This window comes from Diuraphis noxia, unplaced genomic scaffold, assembly GCF_037042655.1.
Source record: "Diuraphis noxia isolate RWA-SAM2 unplaced genomic scaffold, SU_Dnox_SAM2 contig0001, whole genome shotgun sequence".
NCBI lineage: Eukaryota > Metazoa > Arthropoda > Insecta > Hemiptera > Aphididae > Diuraphis > Diuraphis noxia.
In genome coordinates this window covers 9,534,155-9,549,634 of record NW_028301711.1, presented here as the reverse complement: position 1 = coordinate 9,549,634, position 15,480 = coordinate 9,534,155, and the positions used below count along the sequence as shown (strand labels likewise).

Sequence of the window (15,480 nt, the reverse complement as noted above, 5' to 3'; positions counted from 1 at the left end):
GCCAGGCTTTATCTAAAGTTAATAAAAAGAATATTTGAATATCATTTTAAAATATAAAAAAAGTGAAGGATACTACAGGGAAAAATTAAAAACTAATTAGGTAAACAATATTAAGCTTAGATTGATACTATTTCTGAAAATAAATTTGATATCTGTAATAGATTGAATTATAATGAATATAATGTATAGAGAGTGACATTTTTACTAGAAAAGATTAGTATAACGAATAAATTCGTTACTAATACGTTAGTTCAAGACATAAATTTGGTTATGTAAGCATATACTTAAGTCCAATATAATTATATATATTATATATAATTATAATAGTCATTATAATTCAATGTATTACAGATTCTATTACCGTCCTTACCCACATACATTGTATCCGTTATATAAACACATAAATTGTACTTTTGAATAATTAATTTAATTAGTTTTAGGGGAAATGATCTAAAGGGGATCATTGTGAAAATACATTTTTTATTTTCATGGTCCTCTTAATCTAATATTTTTTGGCATCAATATCCAATAACATGTGTATAGTAGGAAATGGAGTTACAATTAAACTACTTATGGAACAACTTCTGGGACTCAACTATGATATATGGCCCAACAATAATTAATAAAATTTTAATTTAAAAAAAATCCATTTACTATGATATAATCTATTAGTTAAAAATATGATGAATATAAACTATAAAAAGCAACTTAAAACTACATTAGAAAAATCTATAAATATATCTTTGATTATCATAAATTCTATGACACTAAAAAAAAAAAAAAAAAATACAGACTTGAATAAAATTAACTAAATAATCATTTGAAAAAAATATTCAGCTTTAAACATCAGCAGGATTGGTTGAAGAAGTCAATGAAAAATCATTATCTGAATTATCGTCATATCGACCTGGATTAAAGTAAAAGTGTTTGTTAAAACCTCTACATGACCATTCTACTGTTTGAAACCCATGCTGAACAGTGATGAGTTGATCTAATTCAATGTCCACCTAAAGAGCATGAAAAACAGATGTTATTCTTGTTATGATAATATTGATGTAAACAATGTTTAAATGTGAAATATATCATTTACCAAACACATCATTCTAGACTATTCAGTATTATAGGCATTTTCACGAAATACTTTACACACTGATTGTATGAACAATGACCCATCTATTGGATCACGTATTGCAGTACACCCTAGGAAAAAAAATATGCCATTAAATGAACTATATATGTATAAGGAAGTAATACAATTATGATAATTAATGATTATATTACTCCAACTACATTTAAAATAAATATGATTTACCAGGAAGAGTGGCATATGCTATGAATACATCTTCATAACGTATGTCAGTAATTGTTCCAATTGGGAACACATCAGCACCATAATTGAGATTATTTTCACCATTACAGTATTTCCAACCAAAATCATTATTTTGTCCTCTAAAGTAAAAAAGAAGTATTTATTGTATAAACCAAAAATTCAAAAATGTATGTACATCTTACCGACACGCATCAATAAAAAATAACATTGGGATGTTTCCAGATAATTTTTTGTGTATGAATTGTTCGATCATCCAGTTAGTATTTATCGTAATCCCATCTTCAGTCAATATGTCTGATGATATGGATGAATCTTTCGTCACTTCATTATGACACATTATAAAAACAATTACAGAATTAGCTTTTTCACTATGGCATATATTCATGAACTCATTGATAACATTTTTAATATCCTACAAACAAAAAACAATTCAAAAGTTAATGTTTTGCAAGATATGTATTTCTACGTTTCATATAAATATATATTTGCTCATTTACTTTAGCAGTTAAATTTTCTTTTGAGTGAATAACAAATCCAAGATATTTAAATAATTTATTTAAGTTTGCCATATCAACATCTAATTCCGTTCTTTCACCTTTTAGGTTATTAATATTTAAAATCAATGCATGGCCCTTCGGATTTGATATCATTGGATAAACCTATAACAGTTAATTAACAATGATGCTATGTCTTAACAATTAACATAAGTATTAAAATAAACATACACGAATTGGTAACTTGTCTGCATAATTTAAAATAATTTTGTGGTCAGGGTGAATTTTTACATATGAGTCATCATGTTCTAACATGGCTTTTTCATAAGTTGTGTCAAATTGTTTAATTGAACTTATTTTTTTTTCCTCTTCTTCGCTGAAATATGTCAATAAATTATAAAATAATGGATATTATTATAAATGTATAAAATTATAAAATTTTAATGAACATAAATATAAGTATGGTAAACTTAAATAATCGATACTAAATAATTTATTGGAAAACTTTTACTTAAATACCATTCACAAGGAATATAATTTTCTTAAATAATGAACATTAAAAAAAATAAAAATATTTGAAAAATTATTTCCTGAAATGTATTAGATAAATAAATTATATTTTAGTGGATAATATTAAGCTCAGAGTAGAAATAGTATACTTCTATAAATGTACTATAATACACTTTATTATATTATTATAATTCAATAAAAAACATTATTAGTTTTTGAAATAATTAGTGATTTAAGCTAAAATCCTTAACGGTCTATATATATATGTCATACTTATTGAAATTCTCGAGTTAGGTAATAAACGTTGAAACATAGTCTCACAAAAACATATTTACCAAGTCTACACACATTTGTACACTCATTGTCATATATTATGTATTAATTAATAGTTATCACTTATTATAATATTTTTATTCATTCATATAATTACTTAATTGAATTTTATTTGATAGGTTATTAATTTTATTATCGTTTAGTAAAGTTGTGACTATTAGGTAAACAAATACAAAACAATTATTATTTTGATGAATTTGATCATTGATTAAAGTATTAAGTATATAAATAGGTACTTACAGCAATTTATTTTAATACACATATTTATTTAAAACTGTAAAATGCAATTAATATATTATTGTTATGTTTAAAAAAAGGTAACATTTTTAATTTGAAAACTTGAAAACTGGGCCCAGGATTATATTTTATATTAGAAATAAATTATTTTCTTTTGATTAAATATATAAATAAATGTTTAACATAAGTAAGAATATCTAGTAGGAAGTACCTTGTATTGGAGGATGTTAAAATTTCGCAAGTCTTAAAGTTATTTGTTTCTTCTAATACTCTGCACAAAGCTGCAAATGCTTCTGGTCCCCTTCCTTGAATTAATTCATACAATTTTGTTTTTTTGATTGTTTCTTCTTGATCTTCCTGACCTTCCTCATCTTCCTATAAAACATTTGTAAATCATATATAATACCTATATACACGGAACAACAATACAATTAAGATTAAACATCTTACTAAAATATAATTCTTCATCCATACATTGATGATATTCTTTTCTAACAAATTATTAACAATAGTTTGTAAATCAGAAGTAACAACTATTAAATCTGCCATGCAATTGTTAATCAATTTTCGATGATATTGTTCCATTTTAAATTTTGAGTGATAAATTGTTATTGAACAAATCCAATGAAGGTATATACTCAAAATTAAGTAGAACACTAATGTATTGTTCTTGGTAGGTGATTTTTAATAACACTAGAAAAAACAAAATTGTTAATCTACAGTACCTATTGAATAACGTACTTGGCTCGAATGAAGAAATTGATTATCTTTATAAAAAATGTAAGGATTTAACAAAACATTAGTGATGGTTGTGTCATAAATGCAGGAGGATTCAAAATATATTATTATTTCAAAGATAATGTTTAAAAAGTCAAATTTTTATGATTTTAAATTACAATATAAGGATTTAAATTAATTACAAATAAATAAAGTATAAAATTATGTACTTACACTTAAGTTAAGTTAGGCGCTTAATGAAATCTGGTCTGGGCTATTTTATTTCAGGCCAATGCTGTACACGAGTCTGATAGTAAATATATATAAAATATCAATTAGCAGTCATTTTATAAATTATAAACATTTTAATAGTTACTTGTAACTAACTGATGAGCGTTAGCTGTTTGTAGCTAAATATTTTAAGAATTAAATATCCTTAGGTACATGAGGTTTAATGCACGACGAAAAAACTTGTTACTTCGTCTTGGATTAATGATATTAAATGGGCAACAAATTGTACTCCGGATCAGTGTTGACATAATAAAAAATCTTAATCACGCTTTTAGGATATTATAGTTACATTCAAACCTATATCATATTTTTAAATTTAAATTACTTCCAACTGCGCAACATTTTTAGTTTTATTTAATAAATGAATTTTCGTGTTTAGAATAAACTATTAGGTATACGATTCCGGACCTAATGCACAATAAAATTAGGTTATAAATATTAGGTATATCAATTGATATTGTATAAAGCATGATGGCTACACTGATCGGGGATAATAGCTTTGTTGCCGGTAGAAAACGTACTGCACTTGTCTGTACTTATTGTTACTTATTTTTTTGTCATGGAATAAAATATATTGGTGTGTCATCGTCATGGCAAGTAATTGGTGGTGAGGTTGGCGATTTGCAAATGTCTCTTTTTCTTCCATAAAATCATTTGTGCGGTATAAGTCGTGCTGACGTGGATTAAGAGAAGAGCTAAGGGATTACAATTACAGCTATTGGCGGCCATTGTATTTTTCTGTCCTTGGATTGTTATGTATCAAGCAGTCGTCCAATACCTACCTCATTTTCTGCGATATTACAGTGTTTGTAACGTTCACGTTCTTTGAAAAGATTTTTATTATAAATCGTTTGAATACAAGTTAAAAATCGAGGAAATTATTATCTGGTAATAATTTTTGTTATGGATGCGTAGTACATATATTAAAATTTTAATCATGTTTCAGGAGAAGTTCATTTTATGTGGTGTTGTGTGTTCCTGTTACTGTAATACAATTATGTAAGTTGAACATTTTATTAATTTCTAATCGGCTATCGTTACCACTGGTTTTAATATACAAATAGACAGCCCACACACTGCAGTGGCGTGCAGATCCCTTTTTTCATGTGGGGCAAAGCTAATTTTTTTACACCCACCAACCACCTAAAACTAAGAGTTACAACTTACAAATAAAATATGTTTTATTACGGGTCTCTATATAGTTATATGAAAAGACAATATTTATTAAATAAAAAAAACCCACACCCACTCCACTTTCAAGTGGGGCCTAGGCCCCATTTGTGTCTTGTTTGCACGCCAATGGCCCACAGTTCAGATAAATATGGAAACCTATTAATTAATAGCGTAATGTGTCAATAAATAGCGTTTAGAGTCATAGGCATCAGCAGAAGTTTTTCTAGGGTGATGGGCATAATTAGAATTTGAGAAAATTCTCGAATTTTCTTTACTATTTGTCAATTCAAACAATTTCCAAAAATCGTGGCTGGGGATAAATGGCTCCAGCGTATCTCCCTTCGGGCGCCAATGTCTAGTCAAAATAATAATTACTACCTATCAGTAGCTTATATAGAAATAATTTTTGGGGTGGGCTATTAATATATAGCGACTAACAATAATTATCTAGCACCTAGAAACTACAATATAGTTAACAGTTAAGACTGTAATTTCGGGAGGGGCTGCAGCCCACAAGCCCCCTCTACCACCCCATATACGCCCCTGCTACCTATCAAATTCAGATAGTGTTGAAGAATGGTCCTGAGATGAGGAAATATATTATACAGTTTATTATTTTATTACACAAACAAAATATACCTTATACTGTTTCATTCCTATCTCTAGTCTACTTTAATTGAATATTATCCTACACATGAGAGATCAGTAGTTACAATTAATTAAAACCATGAAAAAATTGCTATTCACTTAATTTTGATTTTATTTATTAAACAGTCAACGCCAAAATTATAGGCATTTTACAATTTGCATTACGAATGAAAACTTATATTAATTTGAGTATGGTTATTGTTAAATTATAAAAATTATACTTATATTAATAATTAATGGTATGATTCTCAGCATTAGTTTTCCAAAAGAAAAATGTTATATTTTGTTTCTCATAGTTAAATAGTAGTAATAGTTGTTATATATTTTTGAAATTTCATTTGGATATCTAGATATATGAACAATCAATACTTATCAATTCTAATAATATTTGTCATATAATATGCAGTATTAAACCTTTTTTAAATATTTTAAGATTCGACAAATTTTGATTTTTTATATTTCTAGATTTCAGATTGAAATCTCTAAGTAGTTAACAATAAATTGATAAAATGCATCGAAACTAATTTCATATGTTGTTCACACTCTAAATTAATCTTATAATATTAATCTATACATTTTTGATTATTTATTATTTAATTGTTAGTCTTTTTAATATGTTTAATTACAGATATTTTGGATAGGATTTTGTTGTCATTCTAAAACACTCAAAAAATTGAATTGTAGAAACTTTTGAACCAAAGTGACCTGGATATGTGTCTTATGCTCAACAAAATATTAATTAGTACTTATTACCTACTAAACTAAATAATTAGGATAGCAGTTAACATGTAATTTCGATAAAAATCCCCTTTTACAACAAATGTATTAATAGTCTGTCTTCAGAAATAGCATATTTGTCAGGATTTGAATTATATAGCGATTTCCTATTAAAACAACCAAAACGGACCTTATGACGCTCATAAAAAAATAATTTGACTCTCCAATAAACTTTTTATCTCTCAATGGTAGAAAAACTTAAAAAGAAAATTTTGTATGAATTTCTAACTCAAAACAGTTTTCAATTTTTTGTGTATTTGACAAAGTTTGTCAACATTTAATCTGTAAACGCTCATAAAGTCATATTTAATTTAAGTTCAAATTTTTTTTTTTTTTTAGTAAAGAACACTAATAAAAACTTATGAGGGAAATATTATTTTAAATTTTCAAGTTGTTTAACCCGGCACAAGCAATTTTACTGTAAAAAATAAAAACACCCCAACATAATATCGGCATTGCTCCTCTCAGAATTTGAATTTATATAAATAGTTAAAATTTAATGCAAAACATAAATTGTCTATAAATATATCAGAAATATTCAAATATTCAATGACGAAAAATTGTTCTATAAATAAAATAATATTTACTAATGCTTGAATCAATGTTCCCAATCAATATTCTGCATCAAATTTTTTTTATTTTATTTTTATTCAATATCATATTAAATATTATTTTTATTGAAATATATTTAATTATTCAAAACATTTAGAACATGGATTCGTATTTGCATTGCAAGATTGCCGAACTTCAACAAGAATATGCAGAAAACGAAAAGCTTCTTGAATTAGAAAAATTCAATAGAAAATATGAAATTACGTTGAATAAAAAAAATATTAAAAAACTCAAAATTCAAAAAAAAAATTCAACGGATATTCAGCAATTAAACACAGAGATAATGGATTTAAAGAAAGAAAAAAATGATATAATTGAAAAATATAATTATTTTGATAATATTGGAAGAAAATGTCAGAACCGTATATTTATAAAAGTTCATGAACTTTATGAAGAGCTAGATAAACTTAATATGTAACATTGTTATGGTTAATTTTTAATCATTTATGTTTATGGCTAGGTTTTTATGATTATCGTTTATTAATTTTTTTTTTTATATTTCAACTTAAACTGAATAAATGATTCCATTAATTATATTGTGAATACAAATTTGTTTACAAATAATTGTATTAAATTTTAGTCTAGCCATAATAATACTATTTTTGAAAAATGTGATGATTAAAAATAAAGACTATTTCTTGATATCTTAGTTGATGCTGTTATTATTAATTTATTGTACTTTCCTACAGACATGGTAAAAAATATTAATATATTTGCTTAATTTAATTGATTATATAAATGATAAAAAGTTAATTGTTTATTTATCTAAACAAAACCTAATTAATTCAAAGTAAAATAAAAATGTTTTCATTAAAAAATCAAATTGACAATTTTTATTGCATATTTGATTGATTTTTACTTCATTATTACTAGGGCTCGGATTTTAAAGCAAATGCTTCTATTTATATATTTAAGATAGAAATCTAATTTTTATACATAAATTCGTTTCATGTTAATCTGATTCTAAATAAACGAATTTTTTTTTTCTTTTTTTTGCTTTTTTTAGTATAAATGCTTTTTTTGCTTTTTTATTGATTTTTTCAGTTATTCAAGCTGTGGAATTTTTATTTGTTGTTATGCTATGAAAATAAAATAAAAGTGTTTATTTACTTAATAAGAAATGTGAAAACCCGCAATAATGACCGTGACCGTACCATTAGTGCGAAACGTCATTAAATGTAATGATTGAAATGTATAGATTATCGATCTACAGATAGCTTATGGGTCCGATAGCTTATCGAATATTGCATATAGTTTGTAGAACCTACGCTCAGTACTCGTATAACATCGATCTAGACGATTTTAATTTCGATTTATGTTCAACATTGGTAGCTGCAAATATTCCAATGAATAAACTAAATAATAAACATTTTCGTGAATTTTTAACAAAATATTGCAAAAAAACTATTCCTGACGAGTCGATATTATGTAAAGGATATTTAAATTCATGCTATGAAAATACATTGGTGAAAATTCGTGATACAATAACAGACCAAAAAATATGGGTGTCTATTGATGAAACTACGGACTCTGTACGTCGTAATGTTTACTAAATAATATTTATATAATATATATATATATATATATATATCTTTAGAATATACTTATAGTTTTTTGTTATATAAATCACACCAACTACTGGGTAAGGTAGTACTAATATCTTAGGTAAATTCATAGGTACTAATATCTTCTTACACATACCTAAATAAAAAATATAAATATAAATATATTTTGTTTATATTAGAAAAAAAAGTTTACTAAATTTAATATTAAAAATTATTTACTGTTTTAAATTTATTATAAGTTAATGCAGATTAATTTAACTTAATTTTTAATTAAAAAAATATATATACATATATAAATATATATATATGTATAAAGCTTATAAAATAGTTTCATGTTTTGTTATGATAACAGTATTGTCAGCATACATTGCGGATTGATATTTTTGTAGAATTGGGATATTATACCAACAATATTTAACAAGATTGAGCCAAGGACTAATACCTGCTTTTGTCAATAGTTGTTCGTAGGTATTAGCTAGTATCTATTTGTACTTTAAAGGTGTGATTTGTGATGAATGAGAATATTATACAGATAGGTTGGTAGTTTTAGTTTTGTTAGCATGAACACTATAGTTTTATGAGCAGCTATTGATGACTTCAACTCGGTGGTACTCGGGTAGATACACACTGGTAATTTAAAGAACAATGAGGTTGGTTCCTTTACAGAAAATGAGTTAACTTGAAAACTAAGCACACCTCAATTAGAAAATGTGTCTTAAGTTCCTAGTAATTGTAACTGTATCTTAACTTGAGATGGAACTAAAAATTATCCTAGTCCTTCATATAGAGCTATAAATCAGTTTTCTTACAAAATGATATTTCAGTTGCAACTTATAATTTGTAATGTGAGAAAAAAATATTAGAACTAAAGTTGAATGATCTAGACAAAGAATTTGAAAATTTTGAACAGTCAAAGGTAAAAAAGCAACAATACATTGACAAGACTCAATCGGAAAGAAGATAACTTAGGGCCAATTATGATAAATATTACCTACTCAAAACAAAACAAATTACCTTAAAACTTACTAAAGGAATAAATTAAATAAAATTTTTTTTTCTCTAAAAAACGATGATTGCTTAAAACAGTAATATTTCATGAGACTTTATAATAATAGGCTGTATGTTAAAAATTGCTTCATTTGATTTGTATAATGTACAAATATATACAATTTATACATGATAAAATATAGTAAGGCGTAGAGAAGTGTAACACTTTTAATTTCATAAAACATGAAATAAATATCCATTTCTACCTGAATATGGAGTTTCTAGATGCAGTTTTTTTATGATTATGATGACGAAAGATTAAGAGTAGATACTAAAGAATAATATTCCAATAATGAATATTTTTAAGTAATAAAATACACGAGACTATTGAAATGTTGTCATTCAGGACGCACACTCAAATCGGAGAGTATTTTTGACAAGATTGCATTCACAGACCATATCCATAGAAACGATACCCATATCCAAAATGCTTATGTGAGTAGAAGGTAGGACTATATAAGAGACCCTCAAAACGGCCTGTATCCAACCGTGATTTGACCTAGTACATTAAAGTGTCTTCAAGTCATTCTGTTTTCTAAAATCAATATTTGGACTAAGGTTGATTTGAACAGTAGTTATTTGGACATAGAAAACAAACAAATAAATATTTTCTTACTCCATTAATATTTTACAGAGCAAATTAGACAAAAACAATGTTACAATTTATGTTATAAATGTATGTGTTCAATTTAAACATTTAATAAACAATTTTACAACAAATATCAACCCTCATCTTTTTCCTAGTCCACAACACTTGTAGGCAAAAAGATCACTGCATTATAATATGCATATTCATTAATATTCATTTGAATTACTTATGTTATAACATTCTATTAGGTCTTTTAATACAAAAGAGTATAACTAAATAAATATAAATCTATAATTTAAAAAATTTGTTTAAAGCAAAAAATTGCAATAAATTTAAATAGTGTTGATTGCTGGACCCAAAAATAATGGAATGAATAATGTAAGTAAAATAATAATCCTAAGTAAAAATCAAATTGAAAAATGTAATTTTTATTAAATATTTAGATATTGGTTACATATTTCATGTTTATACTCTCCTGTCAGTGGCGTAATTAGGAATTTGTCTTAGGGGTGGATAAACATTTTTTTCCACACAAAATACTTAGATTTTCAAGTACAATATCTGGGAAAACTATTTCATCAAAAATTCTTACTAATATATATGTGCACAAAATGTATTAATAAATGTGATTTAAAATTCTATACAATTTAGTACCTATACAATATTATAATAATTTCTACAAAATGTAAATTTTGAATATATTAGAATTAAAATTTACTTTTAAATTAAATAATAATTTATAGATTTCTTGATATTAATTATATTAAAATATATTTTGTCGTGATGTCAGCACGATAAAACATATAATTCCATAAGCTTCAAATTAATATATAAATATACACATTATATAGGCTCTGGGGGGATATACCCCCTCATCCCCCCTTAATTACGCCCCTGTCTCCTGTTACAAGTCAATAAGATGTGCATTGTTATAGATTTATAAAACATATTATACTGAAGTTAAATTACATGAGGTATTAAATTTAAAAATAATCTAAATAGGCAAAACTGTTTTATTTTTATTAATTATAGATGTTTATTAGATTTACATATATTACAAAACACGTATTTATATAATTTATCTATCTTCTTTCAGCTGGCGCAATCAAGCTGGTGAAGGCAGAGAGTTGAAATTATATAAGAGATTTTAAATTAGTCTAAACATGTATTGTATAGGTACAGTTAAAAAACAGAGAAAGAAAAAAAGATTTGTGATATTAAATGTTAATATGCAGAATTTAAATTTTTAATTTTTTAGTTTTCCAATTGATGTATTAATATTGGAAGTACTTTTCTTAAAAGTCCCCTAGGTGTATCGCCAAATTACAAAACAATTTGTAAGAAATCAATTAGTACCTAGGTATTACACTCGTATTTAAAAAAATTCATATAACCAAAATTCTGATACACATAATATTTTCCTGTTTGAACCAATACATTTAACATCATATTGACTTAATTTGATTAAAGATTAGGTGATTGCATAGTCTTCAATGTGCAGTGATAGTTTATGAAAACAACGAGAACCATTATAGAAATGGTTCTGATCATAAAATAGTAAAAATAGAAGTCATTTGACAACTCTTATCTTTAGCACAGTCTAAGACACTCATCAATATACAGTGAAGCTAATGGCAATGATTAATATCTATCTTAAAACTATATATACCTGATCTATTTGCAAAATAAAAAAAGTGTCTGGTATATTATTATTTTTGTTCAACTTACCAGTTAGATATTAAGAAATACATTAGGAAAGATTCTCTTAAGAGGACACTACATACACATATTTGTTGTCTCAGTCTTACAAGTGGTTAACATTTTTAGGTAAGCATTTTTAAATTAAGCTTTTTTATATACCTAAACATAATTTGCCAAAAAATTGAAGTATCGTAAGAAATCCATATACACAGATAATGTTCTTAACATCAAGTTTCATTATAAGTCGATTCACTCTAATTTTTAAATTAACGGAGCTAAACATGATCTGCTGAACGTAAATTTGTTATGTTATACACTTATAAGATGGAGACAATAAATGGTTGTGTACTATCCTCTTAAATAGTTTAATCTCTTAAAATGGAATAGATATAAATGTAAAGACTGATGATATGAAGGTATAGCTATTAGCTGTATAGTACACTAGTTTTTATATTATATGCTCTAAAAGCCTAAACAGATAATATATACAAGTGGAATTTTCACCAAATATTTATATTAACATTTTTTATCAATGGTAAAATTTTCAAACTTTTTTTGACACTTTTTGAGCTATTTATAGTAATGATCATTTTTAGATACTATAATACCTAATACTAAAATTAATTACTTTAAAACAATAATATCTTAAAATATGCCTACCTATAGTAATATTATAGGCTGACCACGATCAGAATCGTTTTTCGTATACAAATAATGCAATGATATTATAATATTATTGAACTCAAATTTAATACCATCCATTACAGTGACTTGTAACATACTGTACAGCAGACCGACATCCACTTTGCAGATTTTGCATACTGACCACGCATACGGGTCCATATCCATAGTATACGTACCTAAAGTGTGACTTGAACTGTCCATCGTCGAACAGAGGTATAACAGTTTCGACATAGTTTTGCATACGAGGTACCTCTTTTCCATCAGTCACACACATTGCCAGCTCTAAAATTTGGCTATCATCGTCACTTTCCTCAGACGATGAATAAAATATGATATCTCCTACTTGTTGTATAGCTAGTACTAGTAAATTGCGTTTCTTCATTTTTAAATTAAGTCAACACTTGGAAAAGTTTTTAAAAAATCGTTAAATCAAAAACAAAAATTAATTAATTAAAACTGATAACCGGCGTAGTGATCTGATAACGTCGCAATGCTCACGCAACCAATATTCGGGTATGCTGACAAATAGATCCCGTGTCATCGAGATCCCGGTAACCATTCTGATAAGAATGTATACCAGGTCCGAGACATTCAGATCTCGAGACAATATGGTCCTGCGTTATTTAGATCCACTGACATTTATAGATCCCTGTTTGTTTGACACATCTAGATCCATTTATTAATGGCGGGATTTTTAAAATTCAAGTTAGTAGAGAAGAGAATTAATAATGCCTATACAGTTTACTCTCCTTGCAACAACAATTAAATAATAACTTTTAACATAGCCAGTGTCAATAATTTAGTTTTTTCTTTCGTATACTTAGCACATAGGTACCCACATCACCCTTAAATTCGCTGCCTATTTAATCAAATCTGATGGCATAGCTATAAAACAATCAATGACCATATTACTTTTTTGTCATTTTTTTTTTGTCTTTTATTTATATTTTAAATATAAAAACATTATAATTGGAGCAGAAAATCGGAAAAAAAATATGGAATGACAAAATGTTGGTATAATTTATGTTTTAATTTATAGGTCTATGATTGACGGCGATAAGAAACTTTAAAAATAATATATTTCTTGTTGGCTGTTGTGGCTATTAGTTGTAGCTATATGCCTAAAAATTATATTTTAAAATAACAGAAAGAGAATACAATAAGTCTATTAGGTACTGAGTCAATATGCAATACCATCAATATTGAAAAAAAAAGAAATTTCTTGAAAAATTGGCCGCCTTTCAAAATTTGTCGCTGTAGGCACGTGCCTATAGTGCCTGCATATAAATACGCCACTGAGAAGGTACCTACTACCCTACCATAACTTATAAAACTCGAGACTCGAGTTAATGATTATTAATGTCTATATCCATAGTCAATTTATGTGTCACATAAGACATAGTAAACTATATTAAACTTTTAGACATAATCAATAACCTACTTCAATATAATATGTTAAAAACTAATAAAAATGTATAATATTATCTGAATCATACTAAATCTTTTTTTTCTTATACATTTATAAAAATAGGTGATTTTGCTTTAACATTAAATAAAAATTTTTTACACATTATAAAGGTATTAAGGTATAATGGTAGTACATTGGTAATTTGTATGATCCCTAACGTATTTCACTCTAAGTGACTATGTACTACTTTAACATATTATACCAGTACCTACCCATTTGTACCTATGAAAGTGATGCATTTTGAATTAGTTTACATTAACGTTCACCACCCGAGTGTAAGCATATTATTATGTTATATTATACTTAAATATACTTTTATATAATTATACTAGCTGACCCGGCTAACGTTTTTTTGCCATATAAATTATTTATAGTGAATATTTTGGTAGTCAAAATAGCTACTCCTGGTTGATCCCGCGTACTTCGTTGCTCATAAAAAATGACAACTCTTAACTCTTTAAACGTTTAAACAATTGTGGTTGTTAAAATCATTTTGGATGTAACTCGCAGCAGTAATTGCAATGCAGCGACCCTGGTAGGAAATCCTATTACTTCGGATCGCGGACAATGTGCGACAACATATCAAATAGGCAATAGCTGACGCTTGACACCGTCGATGAACGGCTATAGCCTATAAGTAAGGCGACAATCCTATTTAATGCATGCTTGCGGTAAACCAACAGTAGCGTAAACAGGATTTTAGTTCGGTTAGGGTTTTATCTGAGTAAATAATTTGCATTATTTTTTACTTAACAGTTTTTATATAGGTACCTAATCAAATTTAGTCTACATGTACAGTGTTGAACCTGGTCATCAGCTATAGAGCCTCCTCGGCCCATAATAAACGTGGTAATAATTGATGAACGATAATACACCATCGATTATGGCAGATCGCAGACGTTATTATAAGTTATGTTCTAAATCAGTCAAAAAAAAAAAAACAGAAACTATGATTAATCGACGTCTTAGTCATATTCAACAATTTATTTTATATCTACTAAAAATGACCAACAATAGATCTTTTGTGTATCAAAATGGTGATAAATAAGTTTAGATAAATTAATAAATACATTTTTTATAGAAAAAATAAATTTCAGGGGCCTCAGAACCCTGGAACCAGTGGTACAAATAGGAAAAATGTTAAGGGGGGGCTCCAGTCCCAACACATTTTTTTTTTAAATTATAATTTATTTTAGAACCAGTAAGCATAGAAAATTATAAAAATACACCAAATGTTCACTTCAGGAGACCAAATGAAGAAGGTTAACCTCTTAAAATATTATTTATTTATCAATGTCAAAATG

General features: G+C 26.5%; 1 protein-coding gene across 1 annotated transcript; it reads right to left on the bottom strand.

Moving 5' to 3' along the window:
* Positions 1-628: 628 nt before the first annotated feature.
* Positions 629-13,159, bottom strand: LOC149059499 (caspase-2-like). The gene is made up of 11 exons (XM_089218200.1): positions 12,885-13,159; positions 3,998-4,209; positions 3,856-3,928; positions 3,355-3,597; positions 3,116-3,279; positions 2,056-2,200; positions 1,828-1,989; positions 1,513-1,742; positions 1,313-1,449; positions 1,091-1,200; positions 629-1,007 (listed from the first exon to the last, which is right to left on the bottom strand). Exons 4-10 carry the CDS (start codon positions 3,487-3,489, stop codon positions 1,109-1,111), a joined length of 1,065 nt encoding a protein of 354 aa, XP_089074326.1. The 5' UTR covers positions 3,490-3,597; positions 3,856-3,928; positions 3,998-4,209; positions 12,885-13,159; the 3' UTR covers positions 629-1,007; positions 1,091-1,108.
* Positions 13,160-15,480: the final 2,321 nt, after the last annotated feature.